The sequence below is a fragment of the Apis mellifera genome, linkage group LG8, assembly GCF_003254395.2.
Source record: "Apis mellifera strain DH4 linkage group LG8, Amel_HAv3.1, whole genome shotgun sequence".
Lineage (NCBI taxonomy): Eukaryota > Metazoa > Arthropoda > Insecta > Hymenoptera > Apidae > Apis > Apis mellifera.
Genome location: NC_037645.1, coordinates 8,234,985 through 8,249,252, shown reverse-complemented (window position 1 = coordinate 8,249,252; position 14,268 = coordinate 8,234,985). Strand labels below are relative to the sequence as shown.

At 23.7% G+C, this 14,268-nt stretch overlaps 4 protein-coding genes across 7 annotated transcripts; 3 read left to right on the top strand and 1 right to left on the bottom strand.

The window, feature by feature from the left end:
• The first annotated feature begins 25 nt into the window (after window positions 1–25).
• Window positions 26–1,235, top strand: LOC100577727 (protein MANBAL). Of its 3 annotated transcripts, none has more exons than XM_006564613.3 (3): window positions 26–82; window positions 815–994; window positions 1,079–1,235. In XM_006564613.3, exons 2-3 carry the CDS (start codon window positions 824–826, stop codon window positions 1,175–1,177), a joined length of 270 nt encoding a protein of 89 aa, XP_006564676.1. In that variant the 5' UTR covers window positions 26–82; window positions 815–823; the 3' UTR covers window positions 1,178–1,235. The 3 variants fall into 3 exon arrangements, with proteins under 3 accessions (XP_006564676.1, XP_006564675.1, XP_003250487.1); XM_006564612.3 differs by having other exon boundaries at window positions 61–294; XM_003250439.4 differs by lacking the exon at window positions 26–82 and adding an exon at window positions 89–405.
• Window positions 1,236–1,782: 547 nt separating this feature from the next.
• LOC413625 (integrator complex subunit 5) lies at window positions 1,783–5,702 on the top strand. 2 transcript variants are annotated; one of them, XM_006564610.2, is made up of 11 exons: window positions 1,783–2,297; window positions 2,377–2,506; window positions 2,568–2,977; window positions 3,064–3,199; window positions 3,259–3,928; window positions 3,991–4,238; window positions 4,308–4,513; window positions 4,588–4,734; window positions 4,807–4,947; window positions 5,035–5,295; window positions 5,369–5,702. In XM_006564610.2, the coding sequence occupies exons 1-11, from the start codon at window positions 2,076–2,078 to the stop codon at window positions 5,588–5,590; spliced, it is 2,793 nt and encodes a 930-aa protein (XP_006564673.2). In that variant the 5' UTR covers window positions 1,783–2,075; the 3' UTR covers window positions 5,591–5,702. The 2 variants fall into 2 exon arrangements, with proteins under 2 accessions (XP_006564673.2, XP_006564674.2); XM_006564611.2 differs by having other exon boundaries at window positions 1,810–2,301.
• A 58-nt stretch (window positions 5,703–5,760) lies between these two features.
• LOC725571 (protein transport protein Sec61 subunit alpha) lies at window positions 5,761–9,403 on the bottom strand. The gene is made up of 8 exons (XM_006564609.3): window positions 9,212–9,403; window positions 8,945–9,012; window positions 8,670–8,735; window positions 8,365–8,575; window positions 8,027–8,284; window positions 7,794–7,960; window positions 7,310–7,699; window positions 5,761–7,243 (listed from the first exon to the last, which is right to left on the bottom strand). Exons 1-8 carry the CDS (start codon window positions 9,216–9,218, stop codon window positions 6,980–6,982), a joined length of 1,431 nt encoding a protein of 476 aa, XP_006564672.2. The 5' UTR covers window positions 9,219–9,403; the 3' UTR covers window positions 5,761–6,979.
• Window positions 9,404–10,381: 978 nt separating this feature from the next.
• Window positions 10,382–14,211, top strand: LOC413627. The gene is made up of 12 exons (XM_026442253.1): window positions 10,382–10,592; window positions 10,895–11,079; window positions 11,168–11,377; window positions 11,469–11,681; window positions 11,764–11,876; window positions 11,951–12,178; window positions 12,697–12,704; window positions 12,891–13,054; window positions 13,138–13,347; window positions 13,445–13,657; window positions 13,731–13,843; window positions 13,954–14,211. The coding sequence occupies exons 1-12, from the start codon at window positions 10,531–10,533 to the stop codon at window positions 14,197–14,199; spliced, it is 1,965 nt and encodes a 654-aa protein (XP_026298038.1). The 5' UTR covers window positions 10,382–10,530; the 3' UTR covers window positions 14,200–14,211.
• The last annotated feature ends 57 nt before the right edge of the window (window positions 14,212–14,268 follow it).

The following is a 14,268-nucleotide window of genomic DNA, read 5'->3' as shown; positions in this document are numbered from 1 at the left end:
TCGAATCTTCAATGCAAAATGCCATCTAGTTTAAAGTATATGAATAAACTTTCTGCTGCCAACTTCAAGAGAAGTAGAATAAGTATTTTATGTTCACCTCTTTTGCTTAATTAAAAAAAAAAAATAAATAAATAAAAATTAAAAGATTTATTTCGTGCCAATTAGAATATATTTTTTAATAGATCATTTAATATTCGATTGTTTTAACTTTCTTTGAATATTAGTTTTAACATAATATTTCGATAGAAATCGACTGACATTTAAATAATTATTGACATAAACGTCAGTGAGAAAGTTGGTAGTATTTGTCAAGCTTGTATGATATAAAAATTCTATGATCGCTGTAGCTTAGATTATTGATTTCTAAATATATAACATATGTTTTAAGAAGATAATATTTGAAATGTAATTTGTAAAAATATTTAAATAAAAAATATTTTGTGTGTAACGATAATTTTTGAATTTTTATGAAATTTTTTAGAAATATTATATTTATATTTTATAAATACAAATATCATTATTTATTACATACTTAATAACAAAATAAAAAGATAAAAAATAAGATAAATAAAAAGAAAAATTTTTATATTGATAATATAGAAATAAATTAGATTTTTATTTCATGGAATATCATTTTAATATATCAAAATAAATTAATAGAAATGCCATTTCTTTTTAATTTGTTAATTAAAAGTTGTTAATTATTTATATATTTATGTATTTATCAATGAAAAACAAAAAATTGTTAAAATTAGAATTCTATAGATGACAATATTAAAAATTATTATAAATACAGAATTATTTTTTTTTTTAGTATTTGGAAATGGCAGACACTGATCCACAATTAAAACGGCTTTTACTTCCAGCAGAAGAAACTTTATTTGAACAATTATTAAGATTTGGACTATATATTGGTGCAATATTTCAAGTTATATGTTTATTAGCAATAATAGTTTATCAAGTAGGCCCTTCTGATGGTATAGGTGCTTTAAAGGTATTTAATGTTTTATATAGTAAATTTTATGAATAATGAATTTAATTGATTTACAAATATTATTATATTGTAAATTAATTACAGGATGATCCAAGTGATGTTGAATGCTCAGAAAATAGTCCTCAGGTTACCCCAAGAAGACCTCATAGACCACGAAAACAAGAAAAAAAGAAAAGACGTTGAATTTTCTTGTTTATAAAATATATTATTTAATAATTTTAAAAACTAATATTAAATATTAAATATTATTTGTATAATTTATTATTTAAATTAAATATGTATCAATAATATTTTAAATATTTAACAATATATTATAGTATAAATCATATATAATCAATTATAATTGTTTTTGAAAAAATGTATATTATTTTAATAAAAATTTATTGATATAATTTCATCTATTTTTAATTTTTCTAAAATCGTAAATATAATATTTAAAAATTTTTTTAATACATGTAGATATACTAGTAAATATTAGTATATATTCATTTATTATCATAAAACCATTTTTATTGAAAAAAATTAGAAAAAAAGGTTAGTTATAAAATAAATAAATATAATATTATTTTCCGAAAAAAATATACTTATAATAAGAAATAAATATAAATAATTTAATTACATTTCATTTTTTTTCATATTAAAATATGTTACAATTATATACAATTATAAACTGATATATGATTTTTTATATTTTTTATGAATTATTTTTCTATTTATCTAAATTTAAAATTTTAACAAAAAATCGATCATTTTATTTCATAATATGCGCGATCTATAGGCAACAAGTAGAAACATTATTTGAAGAATGAAAAAACGTGTATTATATTTTAAGTTTATTATATATTATCACACATTTAAATATTTTAATTCTTAATTTTTTTAATGTATTATAACAACAACAACAATAATACTACTTATAACAACAATAATAATAATACTACTACTAATAATAATGATGATAATGATTATAAGAAATGTTGCAACTGCAATGAATTAATTTTACGTTTATATTTAACCTAAAATTTAAGAAAAGAAAATGCTATATTTTTTAAATTACGTTTATTAACAGACCAAAATTAAAATGTTACATCCAACCGGAACATTATCGCCACAAGATATTTTGGCAGAAGTTAGAAAATTTATTTCTGGAGCAGTTCGTCCAACTCATAGCACAAGCACACTTGATGTAACGCGAACAGCTTTATCTTTACTTCGAAATGTACCTGCTGCAAGAGATGCAGTACTTGAATATTTTTGCAACGTGTTTTTTGTTGCAGTTACCAAATATGTTCGCCAAATCGAAGTAAGTAAGTATTTAATAATATATCATAAAATATATGATTTAATTAAAAGTTCTAATATAAATTTTCTTATATTTTTAGACAAATCAAAATTTAGCAATATGTGAAGAAACTATAATAGCAGAAATTCACAATGTTTTAAGTAGCTTTATTAATGGAAATCCAGAAGCATGGGCACCAATTATTTCAGCATGGTCATTAGAATTATTAGGTATGTGATTATTAAGATATTATAAATCAAATTGTTATAATAAATATTAAATTTTTTATAGGTAAACTTTCTTCAGATTATGCAAAACGTGGAAATTTACCTGTGAATGCTGGAATTAATGATTTTCTTCAACAATGGATGTCTTGTTGTGCCACACGTACTTTGATTGATATCACAGCACAATGTCTTCAATGTCTTATGCATTCAGATACAGAATCTTGTATTAAAGCACTATTAGATACTAGTGTATTACATAGCCCTCATTTTGATTGGGTAGTAGCTCATGTTGGAAGTTGTTTTCCAAATACAGTTATTACCAGAGTATTATCATGTGGTCTAAAAGATTTTTGTACAATAGAACATGAACATAACGTTAAAAATCCTAAATTGAATTCAGTAGTTGGAATTTTGGGACATTTAGCTGGTAGTCATTTTCAAGATATTACAAGAGCTTTATTAGATTTATTCAAAGTAAAAATTATGTTAAGTGTTAATATTAACTGAAAAATTTTTTCTCAAAATATATCTAATAATATTAATAATAATATTATTTTTAGTGGAGTTTAGAAGAAGATGTAAATATTGATGAGGATACAAAAAATCAAAAATTGGCTACTGTTCCATTTCTTCTAAATCTAGCATCTCTTTCACAAACTCTTTTAAAAGCAATAACAAATGATATATTACAAACGTGTAAGTAAATATATTTTATGATAAAAGAAATAAAATTTAATTCATCTATTTTGTTACAGTAAAACCAGATATAATTCCACAATTAGCATTATTTGCATTAGATTGGTGTAAATATTTTGATAATCAACCAGAAGCTTTGATAGATTTAACTGTTCATTTGATATTAGGATGTGAACAAGGAGCATCTCAGATAATAAATATTTTACTAGATACTAGTTTAAATACAAGCAATGTTGGGTATCATAGCATTAATGCTGCTCAAAGTGTAAAAAACGTATGTTCTGAAATATTAGAATTGGTATTACAAGAAATCGATTTACGTTTGAGAACACATGGACCACAATGTGCAAATATTTCCTTATTAAATTCTATGAAACAAGAATTGCCAGTGATATTACCATTATTATTAAATCAAAATTCATTACGTGTTCAAACCGCTGTACGATTACTATGTTTTCTTGGAAGTCAAAGTCCTAATATTTTAATATCTGCAGCATCATATATGTTAGTCAAAGCTGTAACTACTTTTCATCTTGCGGCTTTGATACGGTTAGTTTCTAATAATATCGTATTATTTTCCTCTAATAAATCTGAAACAGAGAATGTATTAGCTAGTTATAGCTATTTTACACAAGTTGTAGAACAAGCACTTCGAGAAATAAATTACAAAAATGTTATAGAGAAACAAGAAACAAGACAGCTCTTTCAAAATCTTACAATATTGCTAAAGTAAGTATATAATTTAAAAAAAGTTATAGTTTTTATATATTTATATGATTTTTCTTTTATAGATGGGAAAAATCTAATAAGGTAGTAGTATTTCGATCAAAAATGATAACTCACGCTATAAAATCCAATTTACACCAAATTTCCACTCTATTAACTAAAACAACGGATTTCAATTTAGCTAATGACATTGCTAAAATGTTAGATTTATTTAGTATGTCTGAAAAAGATAATTTTATGCCAAATGTAGAACTTACTTTAAAATTAACAAGAGCTATAATTCAATATTTCTTTTTATGTATAGCAGAAAATGGTAATTAAAAAATAATTATTTTTTTTTTTTAAATTTCAGATAAAGATTTGATAAATTTTTTTATTTTAGATATTACAAAAAAACAGCAGGGTATGAAAATCATTTGTCATTTATTAAAAGATTTAACTTTTTATTCATCTTGTGCCCGAGTTTTAGCTTTAAGAGAAATTTTGGGACATTGTATCAATAATGATCCTGCAAAATATTTTGGAGCAAAAGAAAAATTCGAACCAAAATTTGAGGAAATATTACTTTTACATCAAAACCATAAACAAGTAAAAAAAAAAACTTAAAAATTTAAAAAATTATTAATAGTTATTAAGAATTACACAAGTTTTATTTTATTTAGGTTACAAGTACGATGTTAGCTCAAAAACATTCTTCGGTATTTCACGCTGGCGTCATTGGACATGGTCCTAGAAGACCACCACCAGAAAATACAATTGATAAAGAAATTATTGCTTTAAATAAAATATTGCTGGTTGATGTAATAAAGGTAAAATTTCTAAAATATTACATAGTTATTGAATAAAAGTATTAAGATTCATTCAATATCTAAATTTAATAGGCTTGTTGTAGCAATCGTGAATCAGAACGATATCCTGTGAACTTAGATGCTTTAACAATGGTCAGTTTATTATTAGTTGAATTAGTTTCACCTGATGTCATGTATAATGGACTACCATGGCCTGATGAAGAATTTACAAAGGTATTTTGTTAAAATCTTAAAATATTATAGGTTTAATCTTAAGAATTAACAAATTAATTTTAATATATTTTTTAATTATTATATTAGGTTACTATAGAAAGAGATTTACAAATCCGTCGAACATTTAAAGATGTACCATTATTATGGACATTGTTAGAATTAACAGCTTGGTACAGACCAGCTTTAGCTTATTGTTCAGTTTTATTGAGAGGTATTGCTGCCACAGTTATGGCCAACTGGAATATAGAAGAAGGTACTTTACTCGTAAGTGTTATGGCACTTGGTCAATTATTGCCACCTCCATTGGCAAGTATAAGAGATATTTTACCAATTTTAGAACCGCATCAGGTGGGTTTTTGTAATTATATAATTATCTGATACATATTATTTTGAAGTTAAAATAAAATATATATTATTATAGATAAATACTATAATGAAAGAATGTGTATGGGCTTATATGCGTGAAAATGTTCCATCACCAGCTCTTTTCACGCGCAGCGAAGGAGCTAATATTGCTTGGAGAGATACAGATACTTCTACTCCAAATTTACGATTTACAGAAACACTCCGTTTAGTTCTGTTAGCCAATATCCATATATTGGGTCCACTTTATGCTGCCCTCTTTTATAATGAAAATAAATAATTGTACTTTTTACAATGTATACATAATCTTGTGGATAAAATGACAAAAATTTAACAAATTAATTGTTAAATTGTATTAAAGTTTTTAATTATTAATATATTTTTTAAATGTCCACACATTTTTATAATATTTTTTGATTATTTTATTAAATTACTATAAAACATCTTCAATTAATATTGCATTAATTCTTTATTTATTTAAAATGATTTTGGATTAATATTTAAACATGGGTTTTTCATTTACTATTCTGGACAATAAATATATTTTCAGTCATGTTTTAATAACAATTCTACATATAAAATAAAAGATATCATTTATATTATATAAAATAGGAGTTAAGTTTACTAATTTTTGAATATAACTAAGTAATATACAATATAATACGATATACAAATACAATGCACATAATTTATAAATAATTTCCACCATTTTTATCTATTTCCATCATTTTTGCTATTTTCAAACGCTAAAAACAAATTAATACAAGTTGGAGCAAGAAGGAAAACAAAACAAATAACAAGTTTTACTTTTTATAAAAGCATATTCACTTAAATACATAAGAAACAAATATTACTTTACTTTTATTATTATTAATATAGGAATGATATCTATGATGAGCGAACATTGTACGAATTAGTTGATTGTACGAATACCCTAGGTGGGTGTCTCGTCCTGACGAAATGATTATACATTATGCAATGATTCGATTCGCATAAACGTCACGATCTTAATCGCGCGTTTTGAGAGTCTTTTATATGACTCCGTATTACTCGGAGTATAAAACACTAGTAAAAAAAAAAATGTTGAAAATATTTAATTACTTTCTTCCTATGTACACTGCTCGTTGTATATAACATTTTGTGTATAAATTCAGAGCATTCAAATTGAATATCTCTTTTTACATTCGAGCATTTTACATATTACACGTTCAAGTACGAACTTCTACGCTTTGTCAACATTATATTATTCAAAATCTCTTTTGATATTTATTGACACAGTGCAGAATTATTATTAATATTTCATATATAAAAAAAAATATTCTTTATCACGATACATAAATAAAAAATTGCAAAATCTACAGATTGATACATAATAAGTATGAAAAAATATTTAATTAAATATTTCTTAAGTATGAGATGATCATGCGTAGAAAACTATTTTGAAAAAAAAAAAAAAATTATCATGTAATACGTATATGTATTTATATATGCAATTTTTTAAACGACAAACAAAAAATAAAAATGTGCTTGATTCATATTGAAGACTTTCTATTACTCTATTGAGTAATTAATAGTATTTGACATCGCGAGTGGACATATTTTATAATAAATTATTATTCAGTTCTTCAGAATTAAAAAAGTTCACTTTTAAAGTCTATGTAAATTAAATTTAGAAAAGTAGTGTACTCATACCACCCATTTCACTTTGTTCTTTAACGAAGATCTCAAAGTACTGGTATATAATTGTAACTGCAAGTAAAATACCAGTACCTGAACCAATTGCACCAAGAAAATCAGCTAATACAGATAAAGCACCAATACACAATCCACCAAATGCTGCTGCAGTTGGAATATATCTATTCAATTCATGGATCATAGAATTATCTCTATGACCTCTCATTACCATTTGTTGTTCTTTTAATTGTTTTGCAACCTGCAAGATATTTTGCTTAAAATACAAAATTCATTAAAAAGCAATGTAAATAAAACAAATACTTACAGCTTTTGCTGAGCTACCAGAAATCTCAATCCATGTTTTCGAAAAGAAAGCACAAGATCCAAGCATAAATAAAATATAAAGAATAGCGTGAATGGGATCTTGAAGAATATGTCCTACAGATTCTGGTGGCGATAAATAATAACATAATCCTCCAACAGGATAAGATCGTGCAGGACCACCGCCACCAATGTCAGACCATACTCCCAATAGGTTCACAATAATATTTCCTTGAAATTTGACAGCCAACATTTGTGAAATAACATATAAATTAGATATCAAAGCAGATTGAAGAATTATAGGAATATTGCTCGTATAGAACAGTTTGATAGGATAACTGCTGTATTGTCCTCTGTATCTAGCAGATTTGATTGGTAAATCAACATGGAAACCCTACAAATGAAATATATATATAATTTTATCTTTCATTGAAATTGTTATATATATATATATATATTTTAAATTAAAATAATTCCATTATATATACCTGGAAATAAATTACAATGGCAAATACTAGAATTGTAGCAAGTAAATTCATAAGATTAGGAAGATTTTGTCTATAAAATGCCTCACGAAGAGCTCGAACTTTATCTTGCCTTGTAGCCAATAAGTGAAATAGTGCAATTACAGCACCTTCAAATTCTGTACCACGTCCTATTTAAATAAAAATGCTATTTTAATTACAGTTTTTACAAATATCGATAGAAAATAAAATTATACCTGTATTAACAGTAGTTGGAGAAAATGCTTTCCATACAATTGTTTCACAAATATTTGTAGCAATAAAAAGTGAAATTCCACTTCCTAATCCATATCCTTTTTGAAGTAATTCATCTAATAATAATACAATTAATCCAGCAACAAATAATTGAATAATAATTAATAAACAAACACCAGCTCCAATTTCTGTTGGATCACCATACATTCCAGTCATTACATATACAATGGCTTGACCAACAGTAATAACCATTCCAAATACTGAAAAACAAAAAATAAATTATATATTATAACTATAAAAAAAATCAATAATTTTGAAAAATGCATTATATTTTTCTTACATTTTTGAGCACCATTAAAAAGAGCTCTATCTTTTGGAGTATCTCCAACTTCAATTATTTTCGTACCACTCAATAGTTGCATGATTAAACCAGATGTAACAATAGGAGAAATTCCTAATTCCATAAGAGTTCCTCTATTTGATGCAAGTATAACTCGAATCCAATAAAAAGGATCTGCACTATCCGAAGACATAATTCCAAATAAAGGAATCTGTAAAAATAAAATATGTTTCATTATACAAACAAATTTTATATTTTATACAAATAATATTAATGCAAAATAATTATTATAAAAGTATTCTTACCTGACAACATACTAAGAAAATAAACAATGTAATTGCAGTCCATAATACTTTTTCTCGAAATTGTATCTATAAAAATATTTAAATTCTTAAATCATTATTAAAAAGATTCTAAAAATATTCTAAATAAACATTTAAATGAAATTGAATTTAATTAATAAATAATAAAGAATTCATTTTTAGAAATCACAAACAAAAAATAATTATAAAAAGTAACAAAATAGCATATGATACTATAAATATAAAACAGAAATAGAAATAGTTTGATATAAACTTACTTTTCGTTTCGGCTTCTCTATTTCTGGGAGTATACTACAAAACGGCTTTATTACTTCTAAAAATTTAACTGCAAAATATATATAAAAAAATTAGATCTCATGTTAACAGAATTATCAAATAAAAAATAAAATATTTAAAATTCAATGAAGTGAACAATATGTTTTAAAAGAAAAGAAATTAAATCAGGTTACGATCTTAGTTAATTGCAATGATTGTAGTTTTAAATAAAATATTTTTGAATTTTTGACTGGAAGTAGTATACTTACATCCCATTTTGAATCCGAGGTATAACTATTCTAAGGATCACGATGTTAGAACACTTCCTACTCACTTTAGAATTGACAATGCTGCAAAGATACTAGTTTAAAACAAGAATCCGAGAAAACTTGGCTGCGTATGCTCGATTGGCAAACTGTAGCGAGTCGTGGCTCCCTTTGTCGACACGTATCAATATGCTATTGTCACGTGACCTGATGATGTTGGCCGGCACGAGGGAGAGATTCTTAAAAATGATGTTAGATGACGCCATAGTCAAATTTGCACGTGCGCATTGCAAATTTAAAAAATTTTTTTTTTATTTAAAATCGAATTTAATATTAAATTAGATATGAAATGAAAAAAATTCTTAGTATATAATAATATAAATATTTATGTAAAATGCACAAATAAATTTTATATAAAAAATTTTTTTTATATAAAATTTATATAAATATATATATGAAAATTTATATGAAAATTTGCAATGAAAGCATTAAAATATCAATAATTTACATATAGAAAATTTTTATTACAAGTTAAAAAAAAATGTAATCATAAATTTAGAAAAGTTTCAAAATTATTTTTTAAAAATTTTCATTATCATATACGATAACTGATATAAATAATTTTACATTATCTATATCATTATTTATTAACATAAATTTTACATTAAAAAAATTTGATACTTTCCAGCTAGAATTCATTTATATTACACGTAAATATATTATTATGTTAAGTCTATGTTAATTAATGAATTTCTACGCATCTAGTGTTAAGCATATTATATACTTATAATATTAAAAAACATTTTCGAATATAATAATAATTTTAAAAAATATAAAAATGTAAATTATTAAGAAAATTATACTTTCTGCAGAAATGTATACATTTATATAAATAAAAATTTTAATTTACGAAATAATATAGATAGATTTCTATTATTTTGAAATTGTATAACAATTCTTTATTAATTTCATTTAAAATAAAACTTCTATTATAATGCTAATAAATTCATATTATGTGAAAAATATTAAATCGCGAATAAAAAGTTAATTTTATTTTTCTATATAATTAAATATTATATATCTAAATATCAATTATAATATTAATTTTGTCATCAATTTTGTCAAGCTATTACCTTTAATTATATACTGTCAGTTATACATATTTTGCAATTATCAGTAAGGTCGGTGAATGGAGAAATACTATATAAAGAGCAAAGTAAATTATTTAAACTAAGTAGTTATTTTTCTTCTGAAAAGTATTTTTTAAATTATTAATTTTTGCTTATTACATATTTTATAATTATAGCATCATCTCATATACAATGCAAAATATTTGTATAATATTATTTCTCGGATTATATTTTGATTTCTTCGTTCATGGCATGTAAGTGAAAGGATTTGCTATAATTCACTATATATTAAGTTTTTTTTATATAATATAAATAAAACAATATTAATATAAATAATGTTTTTCATTTATTTTCTATTTTCTCAATAATGTGACTTTTAGTATAAAAAGAAATACTATAATATTTATTTTGTACAAAATACGAAATTTTAATAACTATATATATAAATAAAAATCTTGAATTGCAAAATATTTATCATAATTAAAAAGGTTTATTAATTCATGAAAATTAATTTTTCTTATTATTAAAAATATTTATATTTTTTTATCATTTATAGAGAAGTTGATATAAATCTCAAACATAATTCTGATTTAGTTATTGAACCAATAATAGGCAGATTTGATCATAGTGAAGGTCCTCATTGGGATTCACATATTCAAAAACTTTATTTTGTTGATATAGAAGCACAAAAAATATATAGATTTGATCCTGTAACAAAAGATCTTTCCTGTATATTTATAGGTAAATTATTAGTATATTCCTATAAAAAAGACATCAATATATTTTTTCACAAATTAATATTAATGAACAATTATTTATAAATGATTAGAGAATGGACCTATTGGATTTGTTATTCCTGTTGAAGGAGAACCTCATAAGTTTGTTGCCGGTTGTGGTACAGATTTCATTTTAGTTACGTGGGATGAACATAGAAATGCTACCAAATCTATTCCTCAAGTACTTAGTATTGTTGATAATGATCGAAATGGAACAAGATGGAATGATGGAAAAGCAGATTCTTTAGGAAGATTTTGGGGTGGTTAGTTAGAAATGATCGATTTTTCTCTTTTTCACTCTCTCTATTAAATGAAAATACTAATTCATATAATATATATCTATTATCTCTATAGGAACAATAGGACCAGAAATAAATGATGTTGTTATTCCTAATCAAGCATCTTTATATCGTATTGATTCAGATCTTAAACCAAAAAAAGAATTATCTCCTGTTACTAATAGTAATGGATTAGCTTGGAATCTTCAAGATAATACATTTTATTATATTGATACTCCTACACTTCAAGTAGCAGCATTTGATTTTGAACCTATTAATGGAACTATATGTAGAAATCATTTGAAGTATATTGCATATAAAATATAAAATTCATATTGACTTAAATTTATAATAAATATAATTCATTTCAGCTAATAAAAGAATTGCATTTGATCTTCAAAAAAATAATATTTCTGGAATACCTGATGGTATGACTATAGATAAAAATGGAAATCTTTGGATAGCTTTATATGGTGGAGGTGGTGTAAGTGTTTAAAAAAAATTCTTTTGCATATCATTAATAATATTTATAAAATATTAACATAATTAAATAAATAGGTGATCAATGTCAATCCTTATACTGGTGAAATAATACGTCTTATCGAGCTTCCTGTTACAAAAGTAACTAGTTGCACATTTGGAGGACCTCTATTAGATACTTTATTTGTAACAACATCTAGTCGTGATTTAACTAAAAAGGAATTGACAGAAAAACCATATTCTGGTTATGTTTTTGCTATAAAAGGTTTAGGAGTATATGGTCTTGTAGCAAATTCATTTAAAATTTAATAATTTTTAAAAATAAATATTCTCATGCACTTTATATTTAGTATGCACAAATGATATTAAAACAGAGATAACAATAAAAATAAATAAAACTTTATATTTTTTTTTCCTGAAATATTATTTTACTATTGAAAAACAATAAAATTTTTGAATTAATATAAAAAATAATGTATTATTAATAATACACTTTAATCACTATATTTGCAAAAATTGTAAAAATATTTCATCTTCGTTCTTCTATCAATATATTTATAGTTTTTTTTATGATAAAATAAAATTATTTTTAAATTTGATAACCCTACCATGCTCTACGTCGTAATAGATCATTATATATATGTATTATTAAGAGTGATTATTAAGCACAAAATCTTATCTACTTAAATTATGATATATAAAGAAAAATTTTATTCTCATTTCTATTAGTATTATTTATTCTTTAAATCTTATTGAATTAGATAAATTGTTAAGTTTAATTATTCGATATTGAGTGAAAATCATATTGTTTTATAACGAAAATAATAATAAAGTAAGTATCATATAATCGAATAAATGAATTTTGAATACTTGAATAAACAATATTACAACAATAATTTTTATATGCATTTTTTTTTTTATTTACATTTCGTGCGCTAAAAACACTTGTCGTTGCATATATTATATATCATGATTATAAATCGATGAAAATGTATGCAATTTATAATTATTAAATTAGAAAAATGTCAGAAATAACTCTTGAACCACTCGTTGGACCATATGATCTTGGTGAAGGTCCTCATTGGGATCCTATTTCTCAAAAACTTTATTATGTTGATATATATGCCCAAAAAGTATTCAGATTCGATCCTGCATCTGGTATTGTTACCTCTGTATTTATTGGTAAATAATTAAAAATATTTTCTAATTCTAAAAATTTATTAATTTTAATATATTTTATAAATATATTATATATTTATAATTAGAAAATGGACCAGTTGGATTTGTTGTTCCTCTTGAAGGATGCACTGATAAATTTGTTGCTGGCTGTGGTATAGATTTTGTACTTTTTTCTTGGAATAGTGAGAAAAGCCTTGAAAATTGTACAGCTCAAGTATTAGTTAGTGCAGATAGTGATAGAATAGAGACAAGATTGAATGATGGAAAAGTAGATTCCTCTGGAAGATTATGGGCTGGTTAGTTAAAAATATGAATTATTTTATATGACTCTGTGAGTGTGTATATATAATTCAAAGTATACATTTTTATACAATATAACTTCTCTTTTATTAGGAACTATGGGTCATGAGAAAAATGGAATTTTTCCACCTAATATAGGATCTCTTTATTCAATTGGTAATGATTTTATGTTGAAAAAACAAATATCTCCTGTATCTATAAGTAATGGATTAGCCTGGAATCCTAATAATGATATATTTTATTATATTGATTCACTCAGTTATCAGATTGTAGCATATAATTACAATTCTCAAACAGGAATCATATGTAAGAAATTTATAATATATCAATATGATATATTTTATGTTAAATTTACATTTTTAATTCTTTTTTTTTATAGCAAATAAAAAGATTGTGTTTGATTTCTTGAAAAATAATATTCCTGGATTACCAGATGGTATGACTATAGATACAAATGGAAATCTTTGGGTTGCTGTATATGGTGGAGGTGGTGTAAGTATTATTACATACAATTTCTATTATAATTAATAATTATTATAAAATACATTGTAAGGAAATAATTGATATTTATTTTTTGAAAAAATGAAATTTTTAATGTTTAGATTCTCAACATAAATCCGAAAACGGGTGAATTGTTGCGTTTTGTTAAGATTAACAATGCTAAGAACATAACTAGTGTTGCTTTTGGTGGTCCTAATCTCGATATTTTATATGTAACATCAGCGCGAACTGGATTAAATGAGAATCAATTAAAAGAGCAATTACATGCTGGTTATTTATTTGCCATTAAAGGTTTAGGTGTTTGTGGTTTTCCTGCCAATTCATTTAAACTACCAAAAATAAATTAAGATAGATATACATATAAATATTTAAAATATATACAAATATATATAAAACATATTTTTTTTAATATTAAA